General features: G+C 43.0%; 2 protein-coding genes across 4 annotated transcripts in view; one reads left to right on the top strand and one right to left on the bottom strand.

The window, feature by feature from the left end:
* Positions 1–3,855, top strand: part of LOC129168416 (protein O-mannosyl-transferase TMTC2-like) — a 29,516-nt gene extending 25,661 nt beyond the window's left edge. For 2 of the 3 annotated variants that reach the window (XM_054753649.1, XM_054753650.1), the window contains one exon: positions 2,170–3,790. In XM_054753649.1, the coding sequence (XP_054609624.1) occupies positions 2,170–2,361 (192 nt within the window). In that variant the 3' untranslated portion in view covers positions 2,362–3,790. Of the gene's footprint in view, positions 1–2,169 lie in introns of all 3 variants that reach the window. The other variant, XM_054753651.1, reaches the window with a different exon arrangement.
* A 1,445-nt stretch (positions 3,856–5,300) lies between these two features.
* On the bottom strand, positions 5,301–12,505 carry LOC129194644 (protein mono-ADP-ribosyltransferase PARP11-like). The gene is made up of 7 exons (XM_054799870.1): positions 11,645–12,505; positions 11,091–11,211; positions 10,966–11,035; positions 10,817–10,895; positions 8,957–9,084; positions 8,576–8,727; positions 5,301–7,737 (listed from the first exon to the last, which is right to left on the bottom strand). Exons 1-7 carry the CDS (start codon positions 11,759–11,761, stop codon positions 7,421–7,423), a joined length of 984 nt encoding a protein of 327 aa, XP_054655845.1. The 5' UTR covers positions 11,762–12,505; the 3' UTR covers positions 5,301–7,420.
* Between the last annotated feature and the right edge of the window lie 87 nt (positions 12,506–12,592).

Raw genomic sequence — 12,592 nt, 5'->3', positions numbered from 1 at the left:
CCCCCGCTGTTTGACTCACTTACTTCAAAGGCGAGCTTTGGTTGAGGAGACGCGACTGCCATTTATCTGTCTGGTGCACTTGACGCGTTACCGCTTGCTCGTCCATTAGCCGGGAAGATGAAACAACCTCCAGCTTACTGCTCACGACAGACATAACGCAAAAATCTAAAGCGGAGGGGAACACTTGGAGTGGCAAAGATGGCGTTCCGTGCGTGGGTGCTTTAGGACCAAACATCAAGTTAGCAGACGTTAGCTGGACTCATGTCAAGACGTAGGACACATAACAAATGGAAGGGAGGTTTTGGGCCACGTCGAGAGAGTTGACACAATGTGAAGTGGGCTGGAAACTAACAAAAGACTTCATAAATATGGGGGGGGGGGGGAGTCGCTGGAGAGAGAACATTGTTAAAAATTGCACTTACATGTATAATGTATCCATCCATCCATTTTCTACACTGCTTCTCCTCATTAGGGTCGTGGGGGCATGCTGGAGCCTATCCCAGTTGACTTCGGCTGACAGGCGGGGTACACCCTGGACTGGTGTCCAGCCAATGGCAGGGCACATATAGACAAACACTCCCATTCATACCTATGGACCATTTAGAGTCTCCAATGAAGCTAACATGCATGTTTTTGGAATGTGGGAGGAAACCGGAGTACCCAGAACCCCCCCCCCCCCCCCCCCCCCCACACACACACACACACACACGCACGGGGAGAACATGCCAACTCCTCAAGGCAGAATGGAACCCAGCTCTTCCCCATCTCCAGACTGTGCCTGTGTGGCCAACATGCTAACCACTACACCACCGTGCGGCCCCACGTGTGTAATAATAAGAACATAAAAAATCTGTATCATAAAGAAAAGGGTCAGTTAAAATAAAATAAGGTGAATAAAAACACACTCAGACAAAATTCAACAAAAATACGACTTGAAATATGAATATGAAATAAGAATAAAGACCATTCATATTATGTATGTTTGCTGACCGCTTGACTGATTAAAATCAACTTTGCTCTCCCCCCCCACACTTTTTTCTTTATTTTCCATATATTTCAGCTTTCTTCTTAAATCATCTTTGGAAAATGTATTTTATATTAGGACTTTATTCCCATAACTTTACCACATTTTCCAAGAATGGCAACTTTATTTATTTTGCTTTGTTTCTCATATTAGCACTTTAAAAAACACTTTTTTTAATCTCATATTTCAACTCTGGTGACATCATTTTTCCTCATCATATAGCAAGTTTGCTCTTGTGAAACTGCAGCTTTTTTTCCTTAATATTTTGAAAATTACAGCTATTTTTTCCATTTCTTTTTCCTTTTTTCCTTTTAATTTTCCAACTATTTCAACTTTCTTCTGATAAATGTTCTTTTTCCACAACCTGATTTTCCAAAAATGGCAACGTTATTCATTGTTTTGTTTGTTTCTCATAATATTACGACCTTCCAAAAAATAACATCTTTTTTCTTGCTTTCTATGCTACTTAAGTATTTGTCATCATAATATTATCTGGTAAAAGTACTGCTGTTTTTTTTTTTTAGTTTGTGAAGTTATATTTTTAGAATGTGCCACGGGCCACACTGCTACTGTATAGTACTATTCTTTTTGCAATAATAGTCATGAAATAATAAGCAGAAATACTGAATAAAAATGATATCACTTGATATCATTTGACTTTGAAAATACTGCATTCAAATATGAGCAGAAATCTAAGAGCCAACGGCAACACAATCATTTTCTCAGACTGTACGATTTCTAAGTGTGTGTTTGCCAAATCCCAAATACAAATATTTGAAATAGCAGGAAAATGAAAATGAAAAACCCCCAGCAGAAATAAAAAAAACAGCTGTCATTTTATGAGAATAAAGTCAAAATATTCGAGAAAATGTACGAAGAAAGATGAAATACTTATTACTAAAAAACCATCAAAAATGGGGCTAGAAAGAGCAAAGAGTGAAGATGACGGTGCTAGTAGGCTTTTTCATCCCAGTGACAAAGCTGAGATGCATTGAAGTCGTCATGTCTCCAAGTGCTGTTTTACAAAGTATCCTTACATTTGTCAGCAGGGGGCCCTTGCTGGAAAGCGTTTGGACGCCCCCGCTGTAAGAGCACATCGTATAACACGTGTGACTTCTTCTCCTTCTACCGTCTGCTCTTCCCAGTACCCGGCCGCCCTCATGAACCTCGGCGCCATCCTGCACTTGAACGGAAGGCTGTCGGAAGCCGAGGCCAACTACCTGAGAGCCCTGCAACTCAAACCCGACGACGCCATCACCCGCTCCAACCTACGCAAGCTGTGGAACATCATGGAGAGGCAAGGCCTGGCCACCAGGAAGCTGGAAGAGCTTCCATAACAACCTTCTGGTCCTGCCAGAGGAGGAGCTTTGCGGTGCGCCTCGGCGTGCGTCAGCAGATGACTCAAAGCAAAGTCGCTGCTTTCATCAAGTCGTGAAATCCACTGACTTTTCCTGACAGGACCTCAATGAGGTGTTGAAATGAAGAATGAAGTGACTCCTTTGGCTGCTTATTGTCTACAAAAACAACAGTGACTGCCCTCTACTGGTGATGTTTGACGTGTCACTGAGGTGCAGTGCACAGAAAAACAACGCAAACAAACACAACGTGGTGCCAAAGCCTGTACGCCTTTTGTGCCCGCTAACAAGTCCAATCATACGGCGCCTTGCAGACCTCGTCACCCCGCCCACAACTTCACTTTTCACAGTCACAGCCGCGCTCCAAAATGGATTCAATTCATTTTTACCCCTCAAAATTCTACGCAAAATGCTCCGCTGTGGCAAAGTGGCAAAAATGTTTCAGAAATGTTTGCAAATTTGTCTAAAATGAAAAACTGAAGTATTAAAAATGCACGCATTTTCACAGACCCTTCACATTTTACACTTACCTCTACAGCAGACCCCCTCTGGGGGGGTCAGTTCACGAGAAAAGCACAACGAAAATATGACAAGATATTGCAATTGTCTAACATCATTTCTACTACGTTACACTCTTCTGCACGCTGTGTGTGCATGCTAATGGCCCCGCCTCCACCCACCAACACAGAGAGACTGTATGACTGACAAAAGCGCACGCACACGGCAATATATCGAGGCCGGCAAAATGATCCAGTTCATTTTCATTTATTGTGTGATTCATTCATTTATTTTTTATCATCCCACTCAAAAAAAAGTCAAATAAAGCAACACCGTATTGAATACACGTTTTTATTTTGACTGAATTTGCAAAAATCAAAAACAACATTTCTCCCTTTCTCATTCTGGGTATTTTTCGTCAAATTTTCAGGGTAAATCATTGAGTTCATACAATGTGGAATATGGCTGTAAATGGGGGGGCGGTGCTGACTTACTTCTTCTGCAAGGCACCGTGTGCGTGTCGTTTGTCGTTTGGGATGCACTCACGTGATCAAACTTTATTTATTAGTTGATGCTGTTTATGTTTGTCTAGTCAAAGCCATCGTGATGTCAGCAATTGTTTTAGAAACTCAAGCCTAACCTTTTCTCGTTTTTGACATGGTAAACAAGTCACGCATTGATCAGACCGCCCTCTTGTGGACAGTTGGTGAAGTGATCAACTATTCAGACCTTAAATTATCAGCAACTAACACAAAAAGGCAGTCAGTCACTCTGAAATGTTCTGTACTCACAAAATGTTACATTCGATGTATTTCATGGGTTGTGCTGTCTAAATTATACCAAGTGTGGTGTTTTGTAGGAACCTTTTGTCCAGAGTAAAAAGAAAAAAATGACCGAATGTTGTTTTTCATGAATGAATGATGATTCTTGCAAGTGTGTTCCTCGTGAGCGAAGATGACAAATCACAGCAGTAGATGTGTAATTTGCAGTCAGATTATGATAGATAAGCAGATTATGCATCAACTCTTACATTTGAGTGTCCCCGGTGTGCGCAATACAAACTACTCACATCTGGCTTGCATTCCCGGCAGGCAGCAGCAGAAACACCTGCTTCTCACGCACACAAGGAAGGAAGCCAGGCAGATGAAAGATTTCCTCCTCGGCTCCACTCCATCACTCATCACTCATCACTGTGCAATAGAAGAACATCCTCTGTTAGGACTATTTATGTTTCTCTAAAGCATCTCTCAGGGACATTTTTTGCACAGCTTACACAGTATTTTGCAGCAATAATAACTATGCACATGTATGTTTATGCAACATCATAACTACATCGATTCAATATATAACTTAAAGAGTGTGTAGTAGACATGAAGCTGTAAATCAGCTACTGCGTCTGCATTTCTGAAGGAAATGACGGCGATAATTACAATTCATCTTAACCTATTGTCCAATTCTGTATTCGGAGTAACAATGACCTCTGTTGGACACTTAGGTAAACTACAGTCACAAACTATGGAGAGCCCTTAAATCTTCGAAAGGTCTCACCTGTAAGCTTGTCGTCCCGGTGGAACAAACTTATGTGACTTATACATCTTAAATAGACATTTTTGCGAGCAAATGATCACATGAAATATGCGTTAATTTTCTGATTGGAAAATTGGCATGAAGTTAAAGACAAGCGTGTCCTCTAACATCCGGGTATGTTCAGTACTTCCGTCCTCGTGTTTGGTGAAACGTCATCATTTCAAAAACGCTTAAGCTATTTTTATTATCACATAACTACTCTTGTGTAAGACTGCGTTTTTTATATATATATAATTCTTGCTTTACATGTACTGTCCAGTACTACATTAACAAAAAAGTGTTTATTTAAAAAGCACCCTTACAGTACCCGGATGTTTGTGTGTGGTCTAGCCAGTTCGCTACATACACATAGATAGCACTGATCTGTACTAATAAGTCTGGATAGCTCATACGTCGCACGCCGGAGTGCAAGCCGCTGAAGCCAAAGAGACGCCATCTTACCACTCACATCTCGACTACATGGGCACAGCGTACATAGTGTACAAAGCAGATGAAGAGGCTAACAGAACATCTATATTTGACATTAAAAAGCGGGGAGATTCTCCCATTCCTTCAAGTAACGCAACCTTCGTCCCTTAAAAACCATTTGATACGTTATTCTCTATCTTTTGGTTATATTAAATGTACTTTCCCCTTCCAATTCTCATTGCCTTTGGGACAAAATTCTACTGTGCCCCCTGGCTCAGCACTCCCCTATAGCAATGATAGTTTTACTCCTCTAGAAAGAGATTTGAACTGCATATCCCATCCCTTTTTTCCACTAAAATCCATGGTCATTATCCTTTACTTTTTATTCTTACTTTCATACAATTCACTATGCTCTCGTCTGTACAAAATATGAATCATAAAAGAGACACGTTTTAAAATCATTTCACATTTTGCTGATTTTTTTTGTTTGTGTTATGAAATAGAAATAACCTATTTTCTGATATAGAAATATATTTGAACAAAAACCACAGGAATAATATGTGATAACCATAATGTGTAATAACCATAAACACAAACACCAACACACACAGAGAAAACAACAACACTGAAACAAAACCATATGCTTTGGGTAAGACAATACGTTGTTTGCCATCTCAAACATACCGGTATGTATGTTCAGTAATATTATTTTCCAGAACATATCATATGAATGAATTCTTTTATGTCAGTCGTCCCTTAAAGAAATACATATATCATGATATAACAAAAAAGTACGTACATTTCCTCTTAGCTATTATAGAGCTATATAAACCTATCAATTCTGGACATACATTTAATCAGAGGAATTTTGCACGATCGAAAATATCTGAGAGATGGACAGTTCAAAACCCTTAAATTATCAATCATCAATCTACATTTCAATCATACTTACACGTGAAATGTTCGTCCACAGCCTTTGAACTGGCGATTTGTGCAGTTAATAGCTGCACATGCAGGCATCTTAAGTCGAAATGTGTGTCCAATCCGAATTAATAAAAGAAGTTCACCACGAATGCAAAAGCTTGCCCGAGAAGTGTTTCTTGCGAGTAGCAATATGGCGGCCGTTTGCCTTCACAAGTCATCGCCAATGAGCTATCCAGATATACTATACAGATCAGTGATAGACGCCGCTCTGAAGCTGTACTTCAAATCAATATCCTCTGCTAATAACAAGAAAGCTATCAAGACTATAAATCGGTGCTCCCACTTCAATATCCTTAATTCAATTTAATTTTCATTGCTCATGTCCCTTGGTGTATATTACTTTAATTATTATTATCTTTATTTTTTATACATATATATTTTTTAATTTATTTATTTATCATTTTCTGGTACGTTTTTATTTCTTTAATCTCGATTTCTGTATGATTTATTTTATGTGTTTTTGTTATCCAACTGTTATTTTTTTAATGCCCATGGTTTCATGCAGTTAATGGAATTTGTAAGGCGTTAATAAAGTTGATTGAAAAAAAAACATAGATAGACGCCGCACCCAGTGCTGAGCTGTACGTCAACGTCGCCGCCATATTGGATGTGCCAAGGCTGCGCTGTTAATGAGTACACTTGAATGTACTTACTTTCATAAAGCGCCTTTCTACAAAGAAATTTAAGTTAATTCCTCTCGTTTATACATTCACACACGCACTAATATACTTGGAAAACAGTTAGGCATCTTGTGTGTGCGTGTGTGAACGTATAAAGGAGAGGAATTAACTTAAATTTCTTTGTAGAAATCGTAGAAAGGCGCTTTATGAAAGTAAGTACATTTACTCGCAATCATTTATAGAGGAGCCTTGACAGATCCAATATGGCGGCGACATTGACGTATCGCCGCAGTGGACAAACCCACTCAATGCTGCGCCTGTCTGTGGTTAGCTATCCCACGATGCAGTGTTGATTTACGTTTATCTCACGTGCTAAAACAACGACGGTAGAATAAATAGCAGCCACAACCTAACTAATACTATTTATTTAGTTTCACTTTGAGGTGCTCTGACAAGTAAAATTATTCGCTTCACAATGTGCAAATAACAGAGACTAAACACAAGGTTCTTCTCTTAATTGACTGAGTTTCTCTGAAACCATATTTTGTACTATTGCGCCACCTTGTGGCGATCCCTTTTGGCACCTCCCTCATAACAACCACAAAGAAATGTTTACATCTTAACAAGATGACTTACGATAGCAACGCTGTGGTTAATAGCCATGACATGTGTGAAGACAATGGCAATGTTCTGCATAAATGCATACACAAAACACCCACTAAGATCTATACCAGGAAAATCAGACTTTTTCTCCCAAGTCCACCAGCTGACAGTGCCGGCCCATTTCTGTGCGGTATAAAGTTGTCATTGTCCTCTCGAGCTGCTGTCCTAAAAGGCACTTGAGATTATTCATGTTCTACTTAGGCACAGGATTATCACGACATCCCTCGAACTGCCTCTCTTCTGGAAATCTGCGCCCATTCCCGTTACGAAGCGCAGCAAGCTCAGTAGAACTCGATCAGGTACTCGGGGTAGATCTGATTGCTGTCGAAGATGACGTAGATCTTGGGGTTGGCCGTGTCGTCCACGCAGCTGTCGTAAAAGTTGGTCAGGCTGGTGTCCTTGGAGGGTGGCCTGCAGTAGAAGGCGTGGCCAAGCGTGTAGTCGCCCACCAGCACCCTGGCCAGGAACATGCTCTTGTAGGACGGCTCGCTGGCGAATATTGGCGGGGCGAGCCCGTGCCGCTGCAGATTGTTGTTGTGCTTCCCCGTGCTGTGACAGTACTTACTTGAGTATTTGGCATCCCGGGCAAAGTAGCTCCCTGACAGGAAGGATGTAGATCATGAATACAAAGCAGTGTTTCCCATACGCCACTAACAGAGTCGGTGCTCCCCCTTAAGCCTCGTTTACACCTGCACGCACTTCCCTGCAATGGTACGTAATTTAGCGTGCGTAAAATTAAACTGGTGGTTAACAGGTGCGAGGTATGTGTAAACTGTGCGGGGGCAGCGTGCCAGTGTGCAAAGACAATGGCACGCATAATTTCCGTGAACTAGTCGTGAATGCAACATGGACGCATGCTGCAGGTCCTCAAGACAGCCGTGAGCTAGCAAGCTAGCGAGCTAACTCTAAAATGTATTTTTTTACTAAACTTAAGAAGCCAAAAACGTACCACTTCCACATGAAATGGGAGAAGAACTTTTTTTTTTCCCCCACTCTATCATGCGGGGCATGCCATGGCTGACTTCACAACTTCATGCAGTGTTAGGGTAATGTCATGTAAGCTAATGGCTCAATGTTTTGTGTCATTACTGCCACCTAGTGACCACAATACTATATAGCACGTATCATTACTGTATGTTTTGACTAATAATAGATCACAGTTTACTATGAAAGAGCCGTCATTTATTCATTTTGTGAAAGACCGCCATACAGCGAGGGACGACTGTATCACCCCCCTCCACCCATCTAAAAGCACTCGCAGGGTGCTCCGTCTTGCTTGTGACATAAAAAAACTCCACAAGGAAGCTACAGAACAAAGTTAATTTGTAGATCTAAGCATATTTGTTTTGCTCCCTTTTTGGCGTCACCTCCCTCCCTCCCGCAGCCACACATGGATTGCAGTCCTGTGGGAACTAACAAGAAAAAAGGGGCTGTACCTTTGCCGTACACGTCGCCATTGCTTCCTGTGAGCCGCCAATCAAAGTTAAACATGCATATGGCCTGTATGTTGTTGTGTCCCGTGCCGTGGAACAACATGCGCTCCTCAATGTCTAGAGTGCGCTTGACTTTCCTCAGCTGCGTTTTCTTCCTTTGGAGAGGGGGACACAAAAAAGCACACACACATTTGAAAAAGTGACATTGTTGCATTTCAAATGGATTCGTCACGCCTCATCCGTCCCTGCTTTCTGCTAAAAAGCTCTGTGCACGCTACAAACTGGAGGAAACGATGTGAATGTCGTCCCGTGGCCCAGCCGGGGAATACCCACCACAAAAGACAACAACAGCAACACACACAGTGACTCAGCGCTGCAACATACCTGCAGAAGAACTCCCACAAGTCCAAGTTCTGGATCCTCTGGATGGATTTGATGGGACGATCCATGGTCCTCTCGTAGAGCCTGGCCACTTCTTTGAACTCGTAGGTGTCCCTGCCCAGCTGGATGAGCTGTCATGCAGGAACACAGACACGGACATCTTTCTTCTTCTACTACTTTTACTTGCTTCCTCTCCTTTGGTCCTCCAGCTACAGTACATCTAGAAAGCTCCTCTTTGGTCTTCCCTTCTTCTCCTCCCCGGCAGCGTCTACCAATATAGTCACCGTCCCTCCTCCTCCTTTGCCAAGTCATGTCAGCCATCCCCAATCAACTGGCAGATCCTCACCGCCACCTGTCTCCACGTCTACCTGAAGTCCTCACAGCAGCTCTCCTTCCTCAACGGCCACCCCCCGTGCGGCACTGCTCTCAACACACCACTTAATGTTGACGAGGGACGTCTGATATTGGCTTTTTTGCTGATATCAGATATGCCGATATTGTCCAACTCTCAATTTCCAATACCGATATCAACCGATATGTGCATCCTGTCGTGGAATCAACACATATCTGTTGTGGAACTAATGGAGACAGCATCAGATATTCGCTACTCAACACGGCTGCAAACAACATCTTGCAAACTACAGCGTCCGCCTGCCGCTATTTCCTCGTTTTTTTACATCCCCGTTGCCCTATAGACGTACAGTATGAATGAATTAATTAATTGTTTTCCACATCTGCCAATGATCTCTTATTCTTTCATTTGTTTTCTTTCTTTTCTTGGGAGAATGAACAGAATAAGATTTTCATTGCATGGTATAACTGCTGTTTTACTATGCACATGACAATAAAACTCTCTTGATCTCTTGATGCTCTCAAAACGATGTTATAATGGCCAAATACTACCAAAGGTGCTTGTTAAGTCTTACCTGCGGACAGAGGCGGAGCCACACGTTTCATTGGGGTGGTCAAAGTGAGACCATCACTCACATGGGGGGACAATAAGTCCATACCTGCATTGTCTAGATGGCCAGTGGGGTGGCCAGCCCGTAGCTCCACCACTGCCTTTGGAGCGTCTATCAGATCAATCGATAGCTGAGCAGTGTGCTGACGACGTGTTTTCAATGCATAGTTTGTGGGTTCATGGCGGCCACACCCACAAAGGGCACACTACACCAGTGGATAGCGATGGGCACTCCTGGTTTCACTCTAGACTCCTTGGTTCACATGCCCACTCATGCTGCTACAGAGATTTACACATTTATGTGCTCAGTCACGCTTCACAATTAAGTGAAATCAGTCAACATAGTGGGCCGCACGGTGGCCGAGTGGTTAGCATGTTGGCCGCACAGAATATCTGGGTTCGAATCTCCGTTGGGCATCTCTGCGTGTTGTTCTCCCTGTGCGTGCGTGGGTTTCCTCCCACATTCCAAAAACATGCATGTTAGGTTGATTGGCGACTCTAAATTGTCCGTAGGTATGAATGTGAGTGTCTTCATGTGCCTTGCCATTGGCTCCAGCATCCCGGCATCGAAAATGGATGGATAGTCAACGTAGTGAGAAAACTTGGCGGCGACATTGACGTAGAGCCCCGCGTTCGATGTGGTGTCTACATGTACATGTATGTGTCTATGAGCTACCCCGCTCACCATTCACAGTGTTTTGACGAGCCACCACGTCCTGCCGCATTGGCTCAAGTATATGCTGCGTGTTGACTGTTATGGCGACACCAGTGTTGCTTGTGGCACATAAAGGGCCATATCGTCTTCATTGCAGGGAAAAAACAGATACTGATATTGACCGATAGTACATTTTTATGGCAATATCGGGCCGATATTATCGGACATCCATAATGCTGACACTAACCTGGTAGGGCTCGTCCGTGTTGATCCTCTCCCAGTGGCACGGAACAGGTAAGGCCAGGTTGTCACAAATAAACCTGAAGGTGAACCAAGCACACAGACGATGAGACGTGTTTTTATGCATTTTCGTACAACGCCGCTGCCCACCTGAAGCCGGTGGCCGAGTGGAGGGAGCGTTTGATTGGCCGCTGCTTCCCTGTGGTGAGGTTGATCTGGCGCATGACTGGAAAAAGACGGAATTCATGAAAGATGAAACGTCACCGACATCACGGTCGTACCTGAGAAGTCCAGCCTGTAGGTGTACTTGGCCGTGTAGAACTCCATGACGCCACGCTGGTTCCGGTTGTAGCACTGCTCGATCTGGGCGCTGGTCACCGAGCAGGCGGCGCTGGGGTCAATCTACCGTGGGAAGGAGTGAGAGATAATAGTTTGATATTGCAGCTCAAATGCCGGTGACTAATACAGCTGTATCTTTCGCAAGAGGAAAAAAAAGATACTACAGGGCTTCAGGGTGATTATTCTAAGTTGCCAACAGAAGAGCCTTGTGATTGTCATTGCTGAGTTTATCCTCTTCATCGCAATCTGTTCCAAAGCCGCACACAACACTAGTGCTGGAGGACTAAGAAGAAACAAAACTATCCTTGCAAGAACAAACTGGTCATTTTGTGGGGAAAAGGTCGTAATATTACGAGAATAAAACTGCAAATTTGTCAGAAACAAAGTTGTACTTCATTTGTTCTAAGAGTAATTTTATTGCGGTTCCTAGCATTTGCATGATGACATACATCCACAACACACCACCCAAGTAAGGCAACGAGCTTCTGCGCTGTACCTCAAACATGTGCCACACCCCACATTCGGCCAGGTAGAACCAGCACCAGTTGGGTTCCAGGGTGTCCATCTCCTCCACCTCATGGGACTCATCTTCGGCTGGTCTTGTGGCAAGCATCGCTAATATCTAAAGGCTAAGAAGACACCACAAGAGGAGCAGACCACCAAGACGACAGACGAAATGGGCTCACGGTGGCGTTTTGGATTCAGTCAAGGCTTGCCGATCGCCGAGCGGAGTCATCATTCAGGAAAGCTCCGTCCAAACACGGAGGACAATTAGCAGCTACATGCTGCTATATCACCGGGGAGTGGTGCGACTCTGACGGCGCCACACACAGGAAGCCATAAACCGCAGACTTCGAGGTTAAACCAGCCGCTTTCGACGTTGACTGTCATTTCCTTGTTTTTGCGGCGCAGTTAACGTCACCAAGTAACGCACCAATCAGCTGCTTCAATTTTAACTATGCCCTGATTTTCACTTGCACGGCTCTATGTTGCCACATAGGGTAAACTTTACGCTGTTTTTGTTCTGACAAACACAACAAATATTTAAGACGGATTTTTTCATCTAATATGCTCGCTCTCAATTCAGTCTTATCGAAGCCCGTTTCCGCCGCTGAAAGAAAAAAATATTTCAATGGTGAGTCATAATTATAAGATAAAAAGTCGAAATTATGAGATTAAAGAGTCATTAGTATGAGCCAAGAAAGTCATAACGATGAACGAAACAGTCGAAATTACGAGATAAAAATTCATAATTATGAGGTAAAATCTTGAGATGCAAACTGCACGTGTGACGCCTTCTTCGCTGGAGCATTCGTCACTCCGCACTGGCGCACTTTGTGTCACATAATTATGACTTACCATTGGGATACTTTTTACAATGGCCATTGGAAAAAAAATCCAATGGTAAGTAATAATTATGAGAGAAAAAGTCATAATTATGAGA

The sequence above is a fragment of the Dunckerocampus dactyliophorus genome, chromosome 15 (assembly GCF_027744805.1).
Source record: "Dunckerocampus dactyliophorus isolate RoL2022-P2 chromosome 15, RoL_Ddac_1.1, whole genome shotgun sequence".
NCBI lineage: Eukaryota > Metazoa > Chordata > Actinopteri > Syngnathiformes > Syngnathidae > Dunckerocampus > Dunckerocampus dactyliophorus.
Note: the sequence above shows the minus strand (reverse complement) of the source record. Positions and strands in the feature narration are given on the sequence as shown.